The following is a 14,604-nucleotide window of genomic DNA, read 5'->3' on the forward strand; positions in this document are numbered from 1 at the left end:
AGTATTATCAAGCAGTTATTTATTCACTGCCCACAGTTACAAGTGGTTAACTCTGTAGAGAAGCAAGGCCCTAATAGTTATTAATAAATTATTAATATTAATGATTAACTAGTTATTAGTATTACCAAGCAGTTACTTGTTCACTGCCCACAATTACAAGTGGTTAACTCTGTAGAGAAGCAAGGCCCTAACAGTCATTAATAAATTATTAATATTAATTACTAACTAGTTATTAGTATTACCAAGCAGTTATTCATTCACTGCCCACAGTTACAAGTGGTTAACTCTGTACAGAAGCAAGGCCCTAATAGTCATTAATAAATGATTAGTATTAATGACTAACTAGTTATTAGTATTACCAAGTATTTATTCACTGCCCACAGTTACAAGTGGGGTGGGATGGGGAAGGGGCTGTTGTGCTGTTCCCACCTGGCCATGAGAAACCTCTTCAATGAAAAGCATTTTTCTCTGGGTTTTTTGGTGAGCTGAGCAGCCCATCAAGTATAAAACACTTACAAAAGTTGTTGCTTTGAACTTTGTCTCTGCTCAGGGATGCAGGGGCTGCAGGAAGCCACCCCAGGAGCTTTTGCTGGTGGAGCAGAGACCCATGGGTTGGTGGATGATGCTTTGGATAAGGATTTTTGCTGGTTTGCGGCTCTGGGGTCGTGTCCTGCTCTGCAGACAGATCCCAGCTTGCACACAGAGTTGTTTGTTTTGCATTTCTGCTGATCCCCACCAGAGCTCAGGCTGGATCCCAGCTCCAGAGCAGCCTCCTCCCCTTTCTGTGAGAGCTGCCTGTCCTGGCTGACAGCTGGCAGAAATCCCAATTTCTGCAGAGCCCTGCAGAGTGCCAGCTCCTGGGCAGGCTCTGGCTTTGCTGAGCCCCAGGGCTCAGCTTGGCCAGCCCTGCAGTGTGGGGACAGGAGCTCCTTTCAGGGCTGCTGCAGCATTTGCTAAACATCACTTCTCCCCAACAAGGGCTCTCTTGTCCCCTGCTCCTTGCCTCCATAAATCTTGCAAACATCTCCAAGCTGGCTGGATGCTCAGGAGATGAAGCCCCTCCTGACAGCTGTTTTGGTGGCATTACTGTGTTACAGCACGACTTTTTTTACAAGAGAGGTTTTTTTTATATGAGGGAGATGTTTTCTTGGAATGCTGACCTCAGATCCATCCTGTTTGATGTGGCTCCTGTGTGGGTTTGCAGCAGCTGCAGTTGTTTTCCTCCTGTTGGGTTTCCAGTCCTTCACCTATTCCACCAGCAGGGCCAGTGCTGAGGTCCCCAAAGCCACATCTGGGGGCACTTTTCTGCTGTGAGTCCCACTGCAAGGTGGGTTTTTCTGGGTGACAACCTCAGGGCTGCCTCCCTGCAGCTCTGGGACCTGCCTGGCCCAGGAGCCACCAAATGTGCCTCAGGAAAAACTTTATAAACTCAAGCCAGCTTGTAACAACTCTTCTTTAGACCTGGCTTTAGAATTAATGGCTTTTACTTAACATTTCTTGCCTGAATTACGACCCTGTAAGTCCATGAAGAATTTCAGTGTCCCCAGCATCCTGCAGTGAGTAGTTTAGCAGTTGTCTTACAGGTTGTTGAAAAGCAGCCTCTTTGTACTTGCTTTTAATTTATTTTTAAAGTCTGTTCACTTTGCTCAACCTCTGTGCTCCCCCTCTCAGTCCTTCCCACCCCGGGATCCTCAGGGATGCTGCCTAGAGAAGATGCTTGAGAAACCTGACTCTCTTTAACTAAAAAAACTGCGGCATGTGGATTATTGAATGTGCAAAGAGTTCTCCATGTGTCAGAGTTTCCTTTCAGGGCATTGTGAGGTTCTTGAAGGACACTGAGCTGAGCCCACTGAGCCTGTGGTGTTGGCTCAGAGCTTTAAGGGAAGCTCCAGTCTCACAGCAACCTTTGCCTTCAGCGCTCTGGGAAGCAGCTGGAGAAGCATTCCTGGCTTTTTTCCACCTCTCTGGGGCTGCTTGGTGTCCCCCTGTCCCAGCTGGGCATTGGTGCTTTGTAACTGTGCTGTGGCTGCTGGGGGCTGGAGCTAAATGGGATTTACACTGGAAGGCAGAGGCGTTTTTCCTCCCTTTCTGCTGGAGCCATGAGTTTCCATGGAGCTGTGCACATGAGCTCTGCTCTGCCCTTCTTGCTCCACGGGGATCTGAGGAGGAGGAGGAGGAGATGCTGCCAGGAGTTTATTGCTGTTTCCTGTCTTGTCTGAGCTCCTGTCCCCTCTGAGGTGCTTGGGCCAGGCTGCTGCTCCTCAGACCTGCAGCTCTTTGTGTGCCTGCCAGGAACATCCCAGCAGCAAAGTGGAATTGCAGCTCCTTCCTTGCCCCCTCGCTCCGAGGGAGCAGCCAGGGGAGGGAGGCAGGGGATGAGTTACAGTGATGGCTTTAGCAGAAGGCAGGGCAGGAACTCCAGTTATTCCCATCCCCACCTGCTGGTCTCCAGCCTGGCCTGGCTTTGCCTCCCTTCCCTGTGGCACCTCTGAACTGGGGGAAATTTAATTGGGGTTATTAATTAACTCTGATTTAGCTCTGCAATGAGAAATCTTTGGGATGCTCTGTCCCAGATTCCCCTGTGGGTCTCTGCACACTCTGCGCTCTCTCAACTCAACAGGCTCCAGTTTCTGTAGCAATGTCTTGTTTGTTTCCACTCCATCTTGGCTGCATTTTATTATTTTTATTATTTTAATTTATTTTATTTTATTTATTTTATTTTATATTTTATTTTATTTTATTTTATTTTATTTTATTTTATTTTATTTTATTTTATTTTATTTTATTGACACTCCCATGGATGAGTGCCCAAGGTGGTTCCAGGTGCCTCGGTGGAAGTTGCAAGGCCAGGCCAGCAGCCAAGCTCAGCCTGGGAAGGACAAAGCATTAAATAATGGAATGAAAGGAGGGGGCAGGGGCTGTTTGCAGGTGGGTGATGCCCATGGAGACAGTGGCTCGGTGAGAAGGGTCAGTGGCCCCACCAGAGCCAGCCCTGTGTGCACTCCTGGGTGGGTTTGTCACTCAGCCAGCACCTCAACTGTCCCCTCACTCTGCTGACACACTTCTTCTCTTTTTCAGGGAGCCCATTGGAAAGAAGAGGTCTGGTAAGGACTCCTTTCCTCTCTGCTGCTTGCACCAACTCCTGCTCCCACCCACAGGCCAGCTCTCCTGCTGTGGGGCCAGGTCCCTCCCCATGGCCCCCACCCCATATCCCTGAGGCTCCGTGGGGCTCTCCAGGGTGGGTGAGATGCCCACAGCTCCCAGCACTGCCCTGGAGGTGCTGTGAGCTCTGCTGGACCCCCAGTGCATCCCCTCCCTGCCTCATGCCTTTCTCCCCTCCTTTTCCTCATCAGGGATTATCCAGAGAACGGCCTCTTTCCTGCACAGAGGTACTAACAGCTGCTCCTGCCCTGCTCTGCTCTGCCTTTCTTGGGGACACTGCTCAGCTGGGGGGGCAGGAGGCTTGTCACCCTTGCCAGCAGCTGTCACATCCCCTGTGCCTTTCTGTGGGGGCTGGTGGACACGGGGTGGTGGCACAGGGGCTGGGCTTGGCTCTTGGTGCAGCTCCACGGGCAGGGGACGTGCCCCAGGTCCTGCTGAACATCTGCAGGGCTGGGGATGAAATATTTCAGGAGTTCAGGGGAATGTCTGAGCTGTCTGGGGGGGCAGTGTGGGGCTGGAGGTCTCCTTGGGCAGCAGGATGTTCTCCTTCGCCATGGCACCAGCTGGGAGCCCTGGGAAGGAGGTTGGGTTGGGATGCTCTGCCCTTGCTCCTCAGGAGAGGGGGACACCTCTGAAACATCCCCTGGTTGGTGTGGTTTAGGCTTATTGAGCTTCCCAAAAAGAGCAGGAGACAGGAGTGGAAGAGCCTTTGGTCCGTGGGTTAAGGAGGCATCCTTCAGCTCTGGAGCTGCAGAAGGTATAAAAATGATGTGAGGTTCTTTGGGAAGGAAGGTCTGAGATTTGGCTGCATGGAGATCCTGCTGAAATCAGTGGTGGGAAGGATTGTGGCTAGAGAGCTGGCACTGTCATCACCCATGTGAGCAAAGCCCCTTGTGGGTGAGTGGGTTCCTCCTGCAGGAGGCAGGAGAGGCACAGGAGGGACTCAAAGATTCCCTTTCCAGTGGAGCTGCAGGTTATCCCTCCTCCAGGAGCTGATGTTTTCACTGAGGTTGGTGGCAGGATGTGGTGGTGTTTGCAGAGGTCCCAGGACGGGGGAAGAGATGAGAGTCTTGACTCCATGTTTCAGAAGGGTGATTTATTATTTTATGATATATATTATATTAAAAGAAAATTATATATTGAAACTATACTAAAAGAACAGAAGAAAGGATTCATCAGAAGGCTTGAAAGGAATAGAAAAGAATGGAGTGATAATAAAATCTTGTGACTGACCAGGGAGTCTGAGGCAGCTGACTGTGATTGGCCATTAATTAAAAACAATCACATGAGACCAATCACAGATGCACCTGTTGCCTTCCACAGCAGCAGATAATTATTGTTTATATTTCATTTCTGAGGCCTCTCAGCTTCTGAGGAGAAAAATCCTAACAAAAGGATTTTTCATAAAATGTGTCTGTGACAGTAGGATGCAGGTGGGAAGCTCTGGTGTTGTTGGTGGCTCCTGGTTTTGATCTGCTCTCATGACCTGATTGCTCTCCTGTGGGGCTCACAGGGTTTTGACCTATTCAAACCTTTGACAGCATTTTCTGCTCAATCTCTGACTGCTCCCTGTCCAAGCAGGACAGTGGGATGGGCATTTTAAACCCTCATGAGCCATTTGCCAGCACAGCCTGGCTCTGTTCTGAAGTGCTGGGCACAAGAGAAGGGGAGGCCTCTCTGGGGTTGAGAAGAAGAGAAAAAAAAATTTCTGCTGCATAACTCAGTTCAATGAGGGCAAAATTCAATTTAAGGATGCTGCCTGTTAGAGAAGCAGGAGTTCTCCTCTGAGAAGGAAGAGTTTGGATAACATCCAAGCTCTGGCAGGGCAGGATGTGCTGTTCTGCCCTGGCAGCAGCCACCAGGGAAAGGTGTTTGCTCTCAGTAACCTCACACAGGGCTGGTGCCTCGTGCCAGACATGTTCAGAGATTCATCTCGCTGCCTTGCATTTCCTGGCAGCAGAAACAGAATTGGGTTCAGCTGCTGTCACCCCAGCTCCTAAACCTTGAGGAAATCCCTGGTGGTTCATTGGGTCCCCAGGCCAGGCCTGGTTTGAGGTAACAAATGTGCAGCAAGGCACAAAAATGCTCCTTCAGTCCAGGATGTCCCTGAGGAGGGGTCATCCAACAGCTGCTAACAAACAACAATCACGAGGATTGTCCAAAAAGCAATTTCCCAATTGCCTGAGAGGGGCTGAACTGCTCTTGAGCAGTGCTGGAAGGAGCTCTGAGGCACTGGCAGTGCAAGCTGGGTTTGGAAATGGGATTTGAGCAAACACTGGGATGCAGAGTGGGGTAAAGTGCTGCTCCTGTGGTGACCACGGGACTCAGATGCCACTTGGAGTTTTGAGGAGGGCCTGGTGTGTGTGTGAGCACTGGAAATAAAATCTGCTTTCTTTGCTCAGCTTTTTATACAGCCCTTTTTGTACAATCCCACCTGGCTGAGCCTGAGGCGTGGGCTCTGCACAGCTTGCAGGGGGTGGATTATCCCAGACTTTGGGGCTCTGCCTTGGCCCCTGATTTAGGTTTGTCTAAAAGCAGCCACGCCATCAGTGCCCTGCCTGTTGGAGCGTCTCTGTTCTCTCTGCCTCTCACAGAAAGCACAGATGGAGAGCCATGGCTTCCATGAGCCTGGAACTGCCTCCAGAGTTTCTATTTGGGTGGAGCTGCCCAAGGAGGCTGGCAGAGACCTCAAATGCCCCTTTGCCAGTTTGCTTTTAGCTGCTTTCTTGTGTGCCCACGTCCCTTTTGCTGTGCTGGGGAATGTCCCTGCAGGGTTTGGGCTGAGGAGAGGAACTGGAGGAGCCTCAGGGGAGCTGTGTGAAGCCCCACTGCTGGATGGGATTTCCATGTGATTGTTTTCCACATTCTGGAAGAATCCCTGGGGAGATGAGAGGGTTTGCAAAGAATTCAGCAGAGCCTTCAGGGCCCATTTCAGTGAGAGCAGGAGGAAGGTCCATCCCCCTTGCAGTTCTGATCTCTGAGAGAAGAGGGGCTGCCCTGAGAGCTCCGGATCTGACCCACACAGGCAGAGGAGGAAGGGACTTTAACCAAAGAATCACATTTTTGGGAGATGCATTAGGCCAAGGCTGGAGTGTACAACAGGCTCCAAACTCAAATACCTGTGCCCCTAATTCAGTGCTGAGCTCTTTGTTTCCCTCTGGGAGCACCAGTGGCCAAACTCTGTCAGGAGCTCCTGGAAAGGAAAGGGAAAGGGAAAGGGAAAGGAGAAGATCACAAGCACTCCCATATCTGTGAGATTTTCTGCTGGCTTTGTACATCTCAACCCTTGTGTGAAAGGCCAAGCTTCTGGCCAAACAAAACCTGCAAGGATTTTGGGCAGGCTGAGGGTGAGGTCAGTGCTGTGAGCATTCCTGGGTCAGCTCTGGGATGTGCTGAGTGCCCCTCCTGCATCCAGGGCGAGCATCACTTCTGCCAGCCCAGCCCAAGGCCTCAGTGGTCCCTTGCCTCGATGGATTCCCCTTCTCTAGGCCACACTTGTGTCACTGTCCCAGCTGAGGATGCCCAGCTCCTGCCTGAGCTGCCTGCACACCCTCTCTGGGGGATGAATTCCTCCTCCCCTCCCCAGCTCAGAGCTTTGGTGCTTCTCCCCCCTCCCTGGGCAGCTTTACACCAGTGCTATTTTGGGGAGCCCAGGTGTGGCTGTGCTCAGGATGCTTTGCTCCCTCCAGGGTGTGTTTTTGTGGTTCAGGATGATTAGGGCAGGTGAAATGCTCCTGAAATTAACGCCTACCTCTTCCTCCAAGCTCGGTTTACCACTTCTCTTCTGGTTTAATGGGCACATTGGAGGATCCAGAATTGGCTGCTGAAACTACAAATAGCCTCAGAGGCACGGGTGTAATTACAGGAGGGAGGCAGAAAGGGGAGTACTTATCTCTTCCTGCAGTTGTTATTCTTCTCTCAGGGGCTGGGTAGATCCTCAGATCCCTGTAAGCACAAACCTTTAATTGAGCTGCTGGAAGAGATAGTCCCAGCATCCCCCATTCACTTTGGAGGGCTATTTTGAGCTCTGTCTGCTGCCCCACCTTTGGGTTTTGGTGTGGAGGAAGCTTTCCTGGGCAGGAACAGATCCTCTGCACTGGCCAGCTCACCTGGAGCTCTGCAGGGTGCTGTTTATGGGCACAGACATTTCCTTCCTTTTCCTTGAAATAACACTGCCCTGCAGACAAGGCCTGGCATTGTCAGGAGCAGCTGGGAGAGGTTGTGACCTTGTGAACAGGAGAGAACTTCTCCAGGAGGCAGCAGGACATCCTGGGAGTCCTGGGGACCTGCTAGATCTTGTCCTTCAGGATGAGGGTGGCACCTTAGCACACATCTTTCCTCTCAACCCCTCCTCTCATCTCTCCATTTGTCTTTACAAACTCTACTTTTTAACCCCCTGGAACATTTGAAACACCCCCTCCTGACTTTTCCTGGTCTCTGCACCAGGTGTGGCTGGTAAATACAGAGAATAAAGTAGACAAGGAGAGTTCGTATTAGCCCAGTAATCCTTGTAGATGGCTCCTGATAGCCAAGGTCTCCCATCCTTTTCTTCCTGTTGGGAAGCCCAAATCTCTGGGGCATTAAAGATCAATTCAAAAGATCAATTAAAAAATACTCCAGTGACCTCAAGTAACCCCTGGGTCAATTAAAAAATACTCTAATGACCTCCAGTAACATCAGATGAACTAAAACAATGCCTCCCAGGGACTCCAACGGCCTCTAGTAATCCCAAATGACCTCAAGGAACCCCAAATGACCTCAAGGAACCCCAGATGACCTCAAGTCACCCATACCAGGGCCTCCCATGGCCTCACACAACATTCACCAATAGTGGTTGAATGAAATGCACCTGCTCATCTTTCCCCCTTAGCAAAAGAGCATTTGAACAATTGTTCCCCCTTTGGCATAAAATTTAACTCAGAGAAGTTCCCGTGTCTGCTAGGAAACACAATTCTGGGTCCAGCAGGGGCTCTAGGTACAACAGCAGACCCTGACACCCTTAACAATCCCTTTCTAAAGTTCTTTTTTCCTAATGGCACATACAAATGTGTCCCGGTTATCCCGCAGTGCCCCCTGCCGCCGCTCCAGCTCCGTTCCCCGGCAGCTCCCGGCTCTCCTCTTGCCGGCACAGCAGCGCTTTGTTCCCGCTGTGTTCTGCCCTCCCTGCCCCTCCTCGGGGTGTTTTCCCCGTTTTTTGCCAGGACACCGGGATGTGCAGCTGGGCAGGGAGCAGAGCAGACCAAGGGACTGAGCACAGCGGGGCTGGGAGGACAGGGGATGTGTCCTGTCCTATAAACACCTCCATCCTACAAACCCTTCCCATCTGGGCTCCTCAGCCCAGCAGAACCTGCTGCAGGCTCTGTGTTTTGGGGCACCCGATGTGCTCAGGGAAGTCACCAAAACCCCAGGGAGATCCAGGCTGCTGTGAGCTCCTGTGCTGGTGGAGGTTGCTTGGATGGCTCTGGTGGGCAGCAGCAGGTCTCACCTGGCTGTCCCCACCTCACCTGGCTGCTGGTTTGATCTCTGTGCCCCTCACTCTGCCCAAAGCTCTGGCTCACCCCTCTCACGCCGGGGTCCCCGGGTGTCCTGGAGCTGCTGGGTGGCGCTGGCCGTGCCCTGGGGACAGTGCTGACCTGGCACACGGGTCGGTTTTGTCCCCCTCCCTGTGCAGGAGCTGACTGTGCCTCGGCTGAGCCGCTGGTGCTGGAGCAGTATGTCGTGGTGGCCGACTACCAGAAGCAGGAGAGCTCGGAGATCAGCCTGAGCGTGGGCCAGGTGGTGGATATCATTGAGAAGAACGAATCAGGTACAGGGAGCTGGGCTCTATGGCTGCACAGGAGCACTCCTGGGCTGTCAGTGTTCTCCTGAAGCAGAGCAGCCCCCAGGCATGCTGAGGTGGGATGTGAAGGAATGAGCTCTGGTCTGTGAGTGTGGATGAGGCTGCAGGGCTGATTCCCCCCGTGCCGAGCGCCCAGCGCCGTCCCCCTTCCTCAGTCTTGGTGCTTCTTGGTGCTGAAAACTTGGCTGATGTGTGCTGAGGACAAAGCCATGCCTGGGCTTGGCAGGCTGGGTTTAGTGAGTGACAGAGGGGGACACTCTCGTTGTGGCCATGAAAACCCCTTTGGTGTATTCACAATTCCTGTGGGCAGCAGCTGAGTGCTTTGCTTGCTTCAAAACTTAAACCTGCTCTTAACCTCTGCAAAGGGACTGAGCCATGGCATGGAGAATTTATTCCCTGCAAAGGGACTGAGCCATGGCATGGAGAATTTATTCCCTGCAGCTTACAGAAGTTGTTTGTTGGGGGGAGTTAAATGAAAATGGATTTTAGCAGCTCTGGAGAGCTGGTTGCCAGAGGATCAGTTGCACCAGCAGCTCTGTTTGAGAACAAGAGAAATAAAAGCAACCCTGAAGCAAATGAAACGATTAGCACAGCCAGCTCAAAAGCTGTGGAAAATCATTTATTTATCAAAGGTCAGCCCTGCTTTTCCCTCCCATGCAGGTAGCTGATTCCCTCCCTGACAGTCTAGTTGTCTTTCTAAATGACTCACTGGGGGGGTTCTGAGGGTAACGCTCAATCTTTATTTCCCCCCTCTAAAGACACAAATTGTGCTTTTAATAACGAGCAGCAAGCGTTGGTTTTGATTGGACACACAGGGGGGCCCAGAATTGCTTGTGGCCTCTCTGGAGCGGGCTGGGCTTCCTCTGGGAGAGCTGATGTTTTAAATCCTGCATTTGCTCGTGGCTTTTCAGTTCTGCTGTTTCCACAAATGTAGAGAAGGCGAGCGCAGCAGGGCTCAGCCATCGATTCACACACAGGGTATTCATCTCTGCTAATTAGCCCAGCCTTGCTGACCCACACTGAGGGAAAATGAACCATGAAGGGGCAGAAAAATCCAACAGCAGATGCAGTGGCTGAGCCATTCATCTCTCAGAGCCTCTCCTGCTTTTCCTGGGGAGGGAATTGTACTTTTAGATGTCACTCAGCTGCAGTTCTCCTGTGCTTGGCTCTGTTGCTTTGGGGTCACCCCAGCTTCCCGTGGAGATGCAAGAAAGGGGTCCCAGCCCCCCAGGCACGTGGTTTGGAGGGAGGGAGGGAGTTTTTGGCTGGTGTGAGCCCTTGGCTGAGCCTCCTGCTGTTCTCTCCTCAGGCTGGTGGTTTGTGAGCACGCTGGAGGAGCAAGGCTGGGTGCCAGCCACCTGCCTGGAGGCCCAGGATGGAGTCCAGGATGAGTTCTCAATGCAGCCTGATGAAGGTAAGGAGCTGCTGGAGGCACTGCATCACCCTCCCTGAGTGGGGCAGGGCACGGGCCTGGGGCAGGCAAAACCCAGGAACCAAACCTGGGAAAAGGGACAAAACCCCAGGAATGGTCCTGCAGCAGGAGTGGGGCAGCTGGACACTGGTGGGACATCCACTGGCCTCTCTGCTCCTCCACAGAGGTGCCACCTCCCAGGAATGCTCCCCCCAGAGCCTCCCTGCAGCCCAGGGAGCTGTTTTACCTGCCCTGCAGGAGGAGCAAAGCCCAGCTCCTTGGACAATGCATGTGCAGGACAAAGTGTACACAGTGTGGGAAAGGCAAGGGTCCAGCCTGTCCTTGGAGCAAATCCCAAGTGCCCTTGGATAACAAACAGATCCTTGCCAGTGCCTCTGTGTGCCCAGGGCAGAGCAGAGCTGGCTCAGCCCCTGGTCTGGGGGGCTCAGCCTGGGGAAGGCTCCAGAGTCTCTGCACCAGTTTCTGTGTCAGCCCTGTCTCCTCCTGGACATGAAGTGCCACCTCCTCACGTCCTCTCTTGTCCTTCTCCTGCTCTCCCCGCGCTGTCCCAGTGCCATGGAGGTACTGGTCCCTGCCCAGGCACCTCGGCCGCCGCCGCACCCTCGGGGACTTGTACACCCCTGGATGGGCTCAAGGTGGAGCACAGCGACTTTCTTGGTGCCCCTGTGTTGTGCTTGGAGCCTTGTGTGCATGTTGGTTTGCTGTGCATGTGTCAGCCCACCCCTGCTCCTCAGCCTTCCCTTCCCTTGTGCATGTCCCTCTCCTCTCTCAGCTCCTCCTTCTCATGTTTTGGGCTCAGAAACTGCAGTTCCTGCTTTCCCCCAGCACACGTGCAGAATTCTTGCAGCTGCTGCCTCAGTTCCTGCAGTAACCTGGGTTGGTGCCTCAGGGTGGGGTCAGGAAGGGAAGGTCCTGCTGGATGTGACAGGACATTCTCTGCTTGGTCCCCTCTCCATGGAGGGGATGGGAAATCAGAGCCTTCCAGAAGACAAATCCAGGAAAGCTGCATGGTGGGGATGTAGGGATGTCCAGAGGGGTGGATTTTGGAGGCAGATTTTTCCCCAAATGGCCTTCACCCTGTTGTGGAGGCGCTGCTTAAGCCCAGGCAATTATTTCCCTGTGTTTCTTCCAGAGAGGAAGCTGAGGGAGAGGGGAGGATGGATGGACCCATTTGTCTGCATGGCTTTTAGGATGTTTCTCCTTCCTCCTGAAGGGAAGAACATTCACATTCCTGCTTAACATCCCTTGTTCTGGTGGTTGGGACATCAGGTTCTTCTCCAGGCTCCCCACGTGGCTTTGACCAATGTCCTGGGGATTAAATGGTGATGTTCTGCTGCTGTGGAGCAGTTTGAGGGCACCTCTGTGTGTACCCTCATGCCTGTGGGATTTCTCTTCCCTTACAGAGGATGGTTTGTCTTTAAAGACTCTGAGAATGAAATTTGAGCTGAAATGGATGCATGGAAGAGCTTCTGTGATAAGTTGTGAAAAGTCTTTAGTCCTAAGGGAGAGGAGAAACTGTTTTAGAGAACTTCTTGGGCCAAAGCATCTCACCAAAGTTTACATTTCCAAATACATTTCACTGTCATTTCCCTTTGAATGGTCATGTATCTCTGTGTGTTTGCACCTAAATTACAAGAATTATCATTTTCTAAAGCACTTCATAGCCATTGTCCAGCTGGGGCCAGGTTTCCATCTAAGAGCTCCTCAGTGAAGCTGCTCTTTCTTTCCACCAGAGGAGAAGTACACAGTGATTTACCCCTACACTGCAAGAGACCAGGATGAGATGAACCTGGACAAAGGGGCCGTGGTGGTGGTGACCCAGAAGAACTTGGAAGGCTGGTGGAAAATCAGGTACTGTCCCAGGCACTGCAGCTGGGGCTGTGGGGTGCCAGCCCCAAGGCAAGTCTGTGAGCTGGGGAGGGCAGAGTTCCAGAGCTCATTTCTCTCCATCCTCACAGATTTGATGTTCAAGCACAGCTTTGGCTGAAAATCTTTCAACTGCCCAGGTTTCCTGTGCTGGGAGGTGTGACGTTGTTCACAGGGGTTCTTGGATGAGGGAGGAGATGAGGATCTGACTCCATGTTTCAGAAGGCTGATTTATTATTTTATTATATATATTACATTAAAACTATACTAAAAGAAGAGAAGAAAGGATTTCAACAGAAAGCTGGCTAAGAATAGAATAGCAAAGAATGATAACAAAGGTTTGTGGCTCTGCTCTCTGTCTGAGCCAGCTGACTGTGATTGGCCATTAATTACAAACAACCACATAAGACCAATCACAGATGTGCCTGTTGCATCCCACAGCAGCAGATAACCATTGTTTACATTTTGTTCCTGAGGCCTCTCAGCTTCTCAGGAGGAAAAATCCTAAGGAAAAGATTTTTCATGAAAGATGTCTGTGACAGGGAGGTGGCTGTGTCCTCCAGCAGAGCTTTAGTGGGTGTCACATCCTGCTGATAGGGAAACCCAGGAATGCCCCAGGGCTGGCTGCATCCCCTGGCTCTGTTGGAGGCTCCTGCAGGGAATGGCCAGGTCTGGGCCAGCTCTGCTGTGTGCCAAAGGCTCCAGCCCATCCCCAGCTGAGGCTTGTTTTCTGCTGGAAGAAGAAAACATTTTCTCTTCTCTGTGGTGGAGCAAACGGCCGGGCTTGCACAGGGTGGGAGCACACGCTGCAATTTTCATAACCTCACACTGAACCTGTGCTCCTGGCAGCAGCACAGCCCCAGAAACACATCCACTGCCGTGTGAGGCACAGGAGAGCTGCCACAGGAGCTCCAAAGGCAATTACAGGCTCGGTGGTTGGTGCCATCTGAAGGAGGTGGCTGCGGCCCAGCCAGCAGGGAGGGTCTGGCATGGCAGGGGCACTGTGGATGGGGTTTTTCAGTCAGGTCACGGGGCTGCTTTCTCTCCTAAACAGATTTAGAGCAGGGAAGGGATCCAGGCTGCCAGCAGGGACAGGGCTTGTGCTCTCTGCAAAGAGCAGGTACATCAATCCCAGCAGCAGTGCTCTTGTTTTTCCCTCTGCCTTCCCTGCCAGAGCGCTTCACTCCTGAACTGGTGCCATTGCTGAGGTGAAAACTGGGCATCACAGCATTCCCATTGCTAGGCCTTGGCTAGGCCCAGCTTGTGTGGGAGCATTGGCCATGAGGGAGCTCTGCTGGTGCCATGGAGAGCCTGGCGAGCTCCTGTTGCCCAGAGCTGCCAAGGTGTGTGCTGAGCTCTGGGCTCACATCCTTGGTGTGTCCCAGGGGCTCTGTGCAGTGACCCTGCTGTCCTTGTCCCCACAGGTACCAGGGCCAGGAGGGCTGGGCCCCTGCCTCCTACCTCAGGAAGGGCAATGGAGATGGCTTCGCACCCAAGCTGGGCTCCTCGGCTCACTCCAGTGCCTTGGAGCTGGATGGCATCTCCAGGCAGCAGCTGCTGGCCAGCAGGGACAAGGACGGGCTGGGGGGCCAGAGGGACAGCAGGCTGGAGAGCCGGGCCCTGCCCAGCGCCGACATCCGCCGCAGTGAGTGCTGGGAGGGGCAGGTGGGGCCAAACATGGCCTTGGGTGGGCTCAAACATGGCCTTGGGTGGGCTCCAACATGGCCTTCAGTGGGCTCCATACAGAGCCTCAGGTGAGCTCCAAACAGCTCCTCCCTCCCAGGCTGAGGATCCCCTCCCAGGCTGCAGGGTGAGATGTTCTCCTCTCAGAAACTGGGGAACCTAAAGGGAGTCTGCCAGAAATACTGAGAGGATATTTTACAGGACAAGGGAGAATGGCCTCACACTGACAGAGGTTTAGATAGGATATTGGGCAGAAATTGTTCCCTGTGAGGGTGGTGAGGGTCTGGCACAGGGTGCCCAGAGAAGCTGTGGCTGCCCCTGGAAGTGCCCAAGACCTGGACAGGGCTTGGAGACACCTGGGATAATGAAAGCTGTCCCTGCCATGACAGGGGGTGGAATGGGATGGGCTTTGAGGTCTTTTCAAACCCAGGCAATTCCAAGATTGTGGGTCAGTCCTGCAATAATTTCACGTGGCCACCTCAGCTGCATTTCCCAGGAGAACCTGAAAGCTGGGATACCCTTGAGACCTGGGTAACCTGTGCCACTCAGGATTCTGGGCTGATTGGTTCTGAACTTTGGGTTCCGGGCTGGTGGGTTCCTCCTTCAGGTTCCTTTCCTGGAA

At 52.6% G+C, this 14,604-nt stretch overlaps 1 protein-coding gene across 4 annotated transcripts in view; it reads left to right on the top strand.

The window, feature by feature from the left end:
- The window catches only part of SH3PXD2B (SH3 and PX domains 2B), a 61,430-nt gene that overhangs the window by 41,194 nt on the left and 5,632 nt on the right, over window positions 1–14,604 (top strand). The window contains exons 6-11 of one of the 4 annotated variants that reach the window (XM_074552453.1): window positions 3,079–3,104; window positions 8,834–8,968; window positions 10,311–10,415; window positions 10,985–11,068; window positions 12,167–12,284; window positions 13,724–13,944. In XM_074552453.1, coding sequence (XP_074408554.1) covers window positions 3,079–3,104; window positions 8,834–8,968; window positions 10,311–10,415; window positions 10,985–11,068; window positions 12,167–12,284; window positions 13,724–13,944 — 689 coding nt within the window. The remainder of the gene's footprint in view (window positions 1–3,078; window positions 3,105–8,833; window positions 8,969–10,310; window positions 10,416–10,984; window positions 11,069–12,166; window positions 12,285–13,723; window positions 13,945–14,604) is intronic. The other 3 variants (XM_074552455.1, XM_074552454.1, XM_074552456.1) reach the window with 3 other exon arrangements.

Source organism: Zonotrichia albicollis, chromosome 15 (genome assembly GCF_047830755.1).
Source record: "Zonotrichia albicollis isolate bZonAlb1 chromosome 15, bZonAlb1.hap1, whole genome shotgun sequence".
Lineage (NCBI taxonomy): Eukaryota > Metazoa > Chordata > Aves > Passeriformes > Passerellidae > Zonotrichia > Zonotrichia albicollis.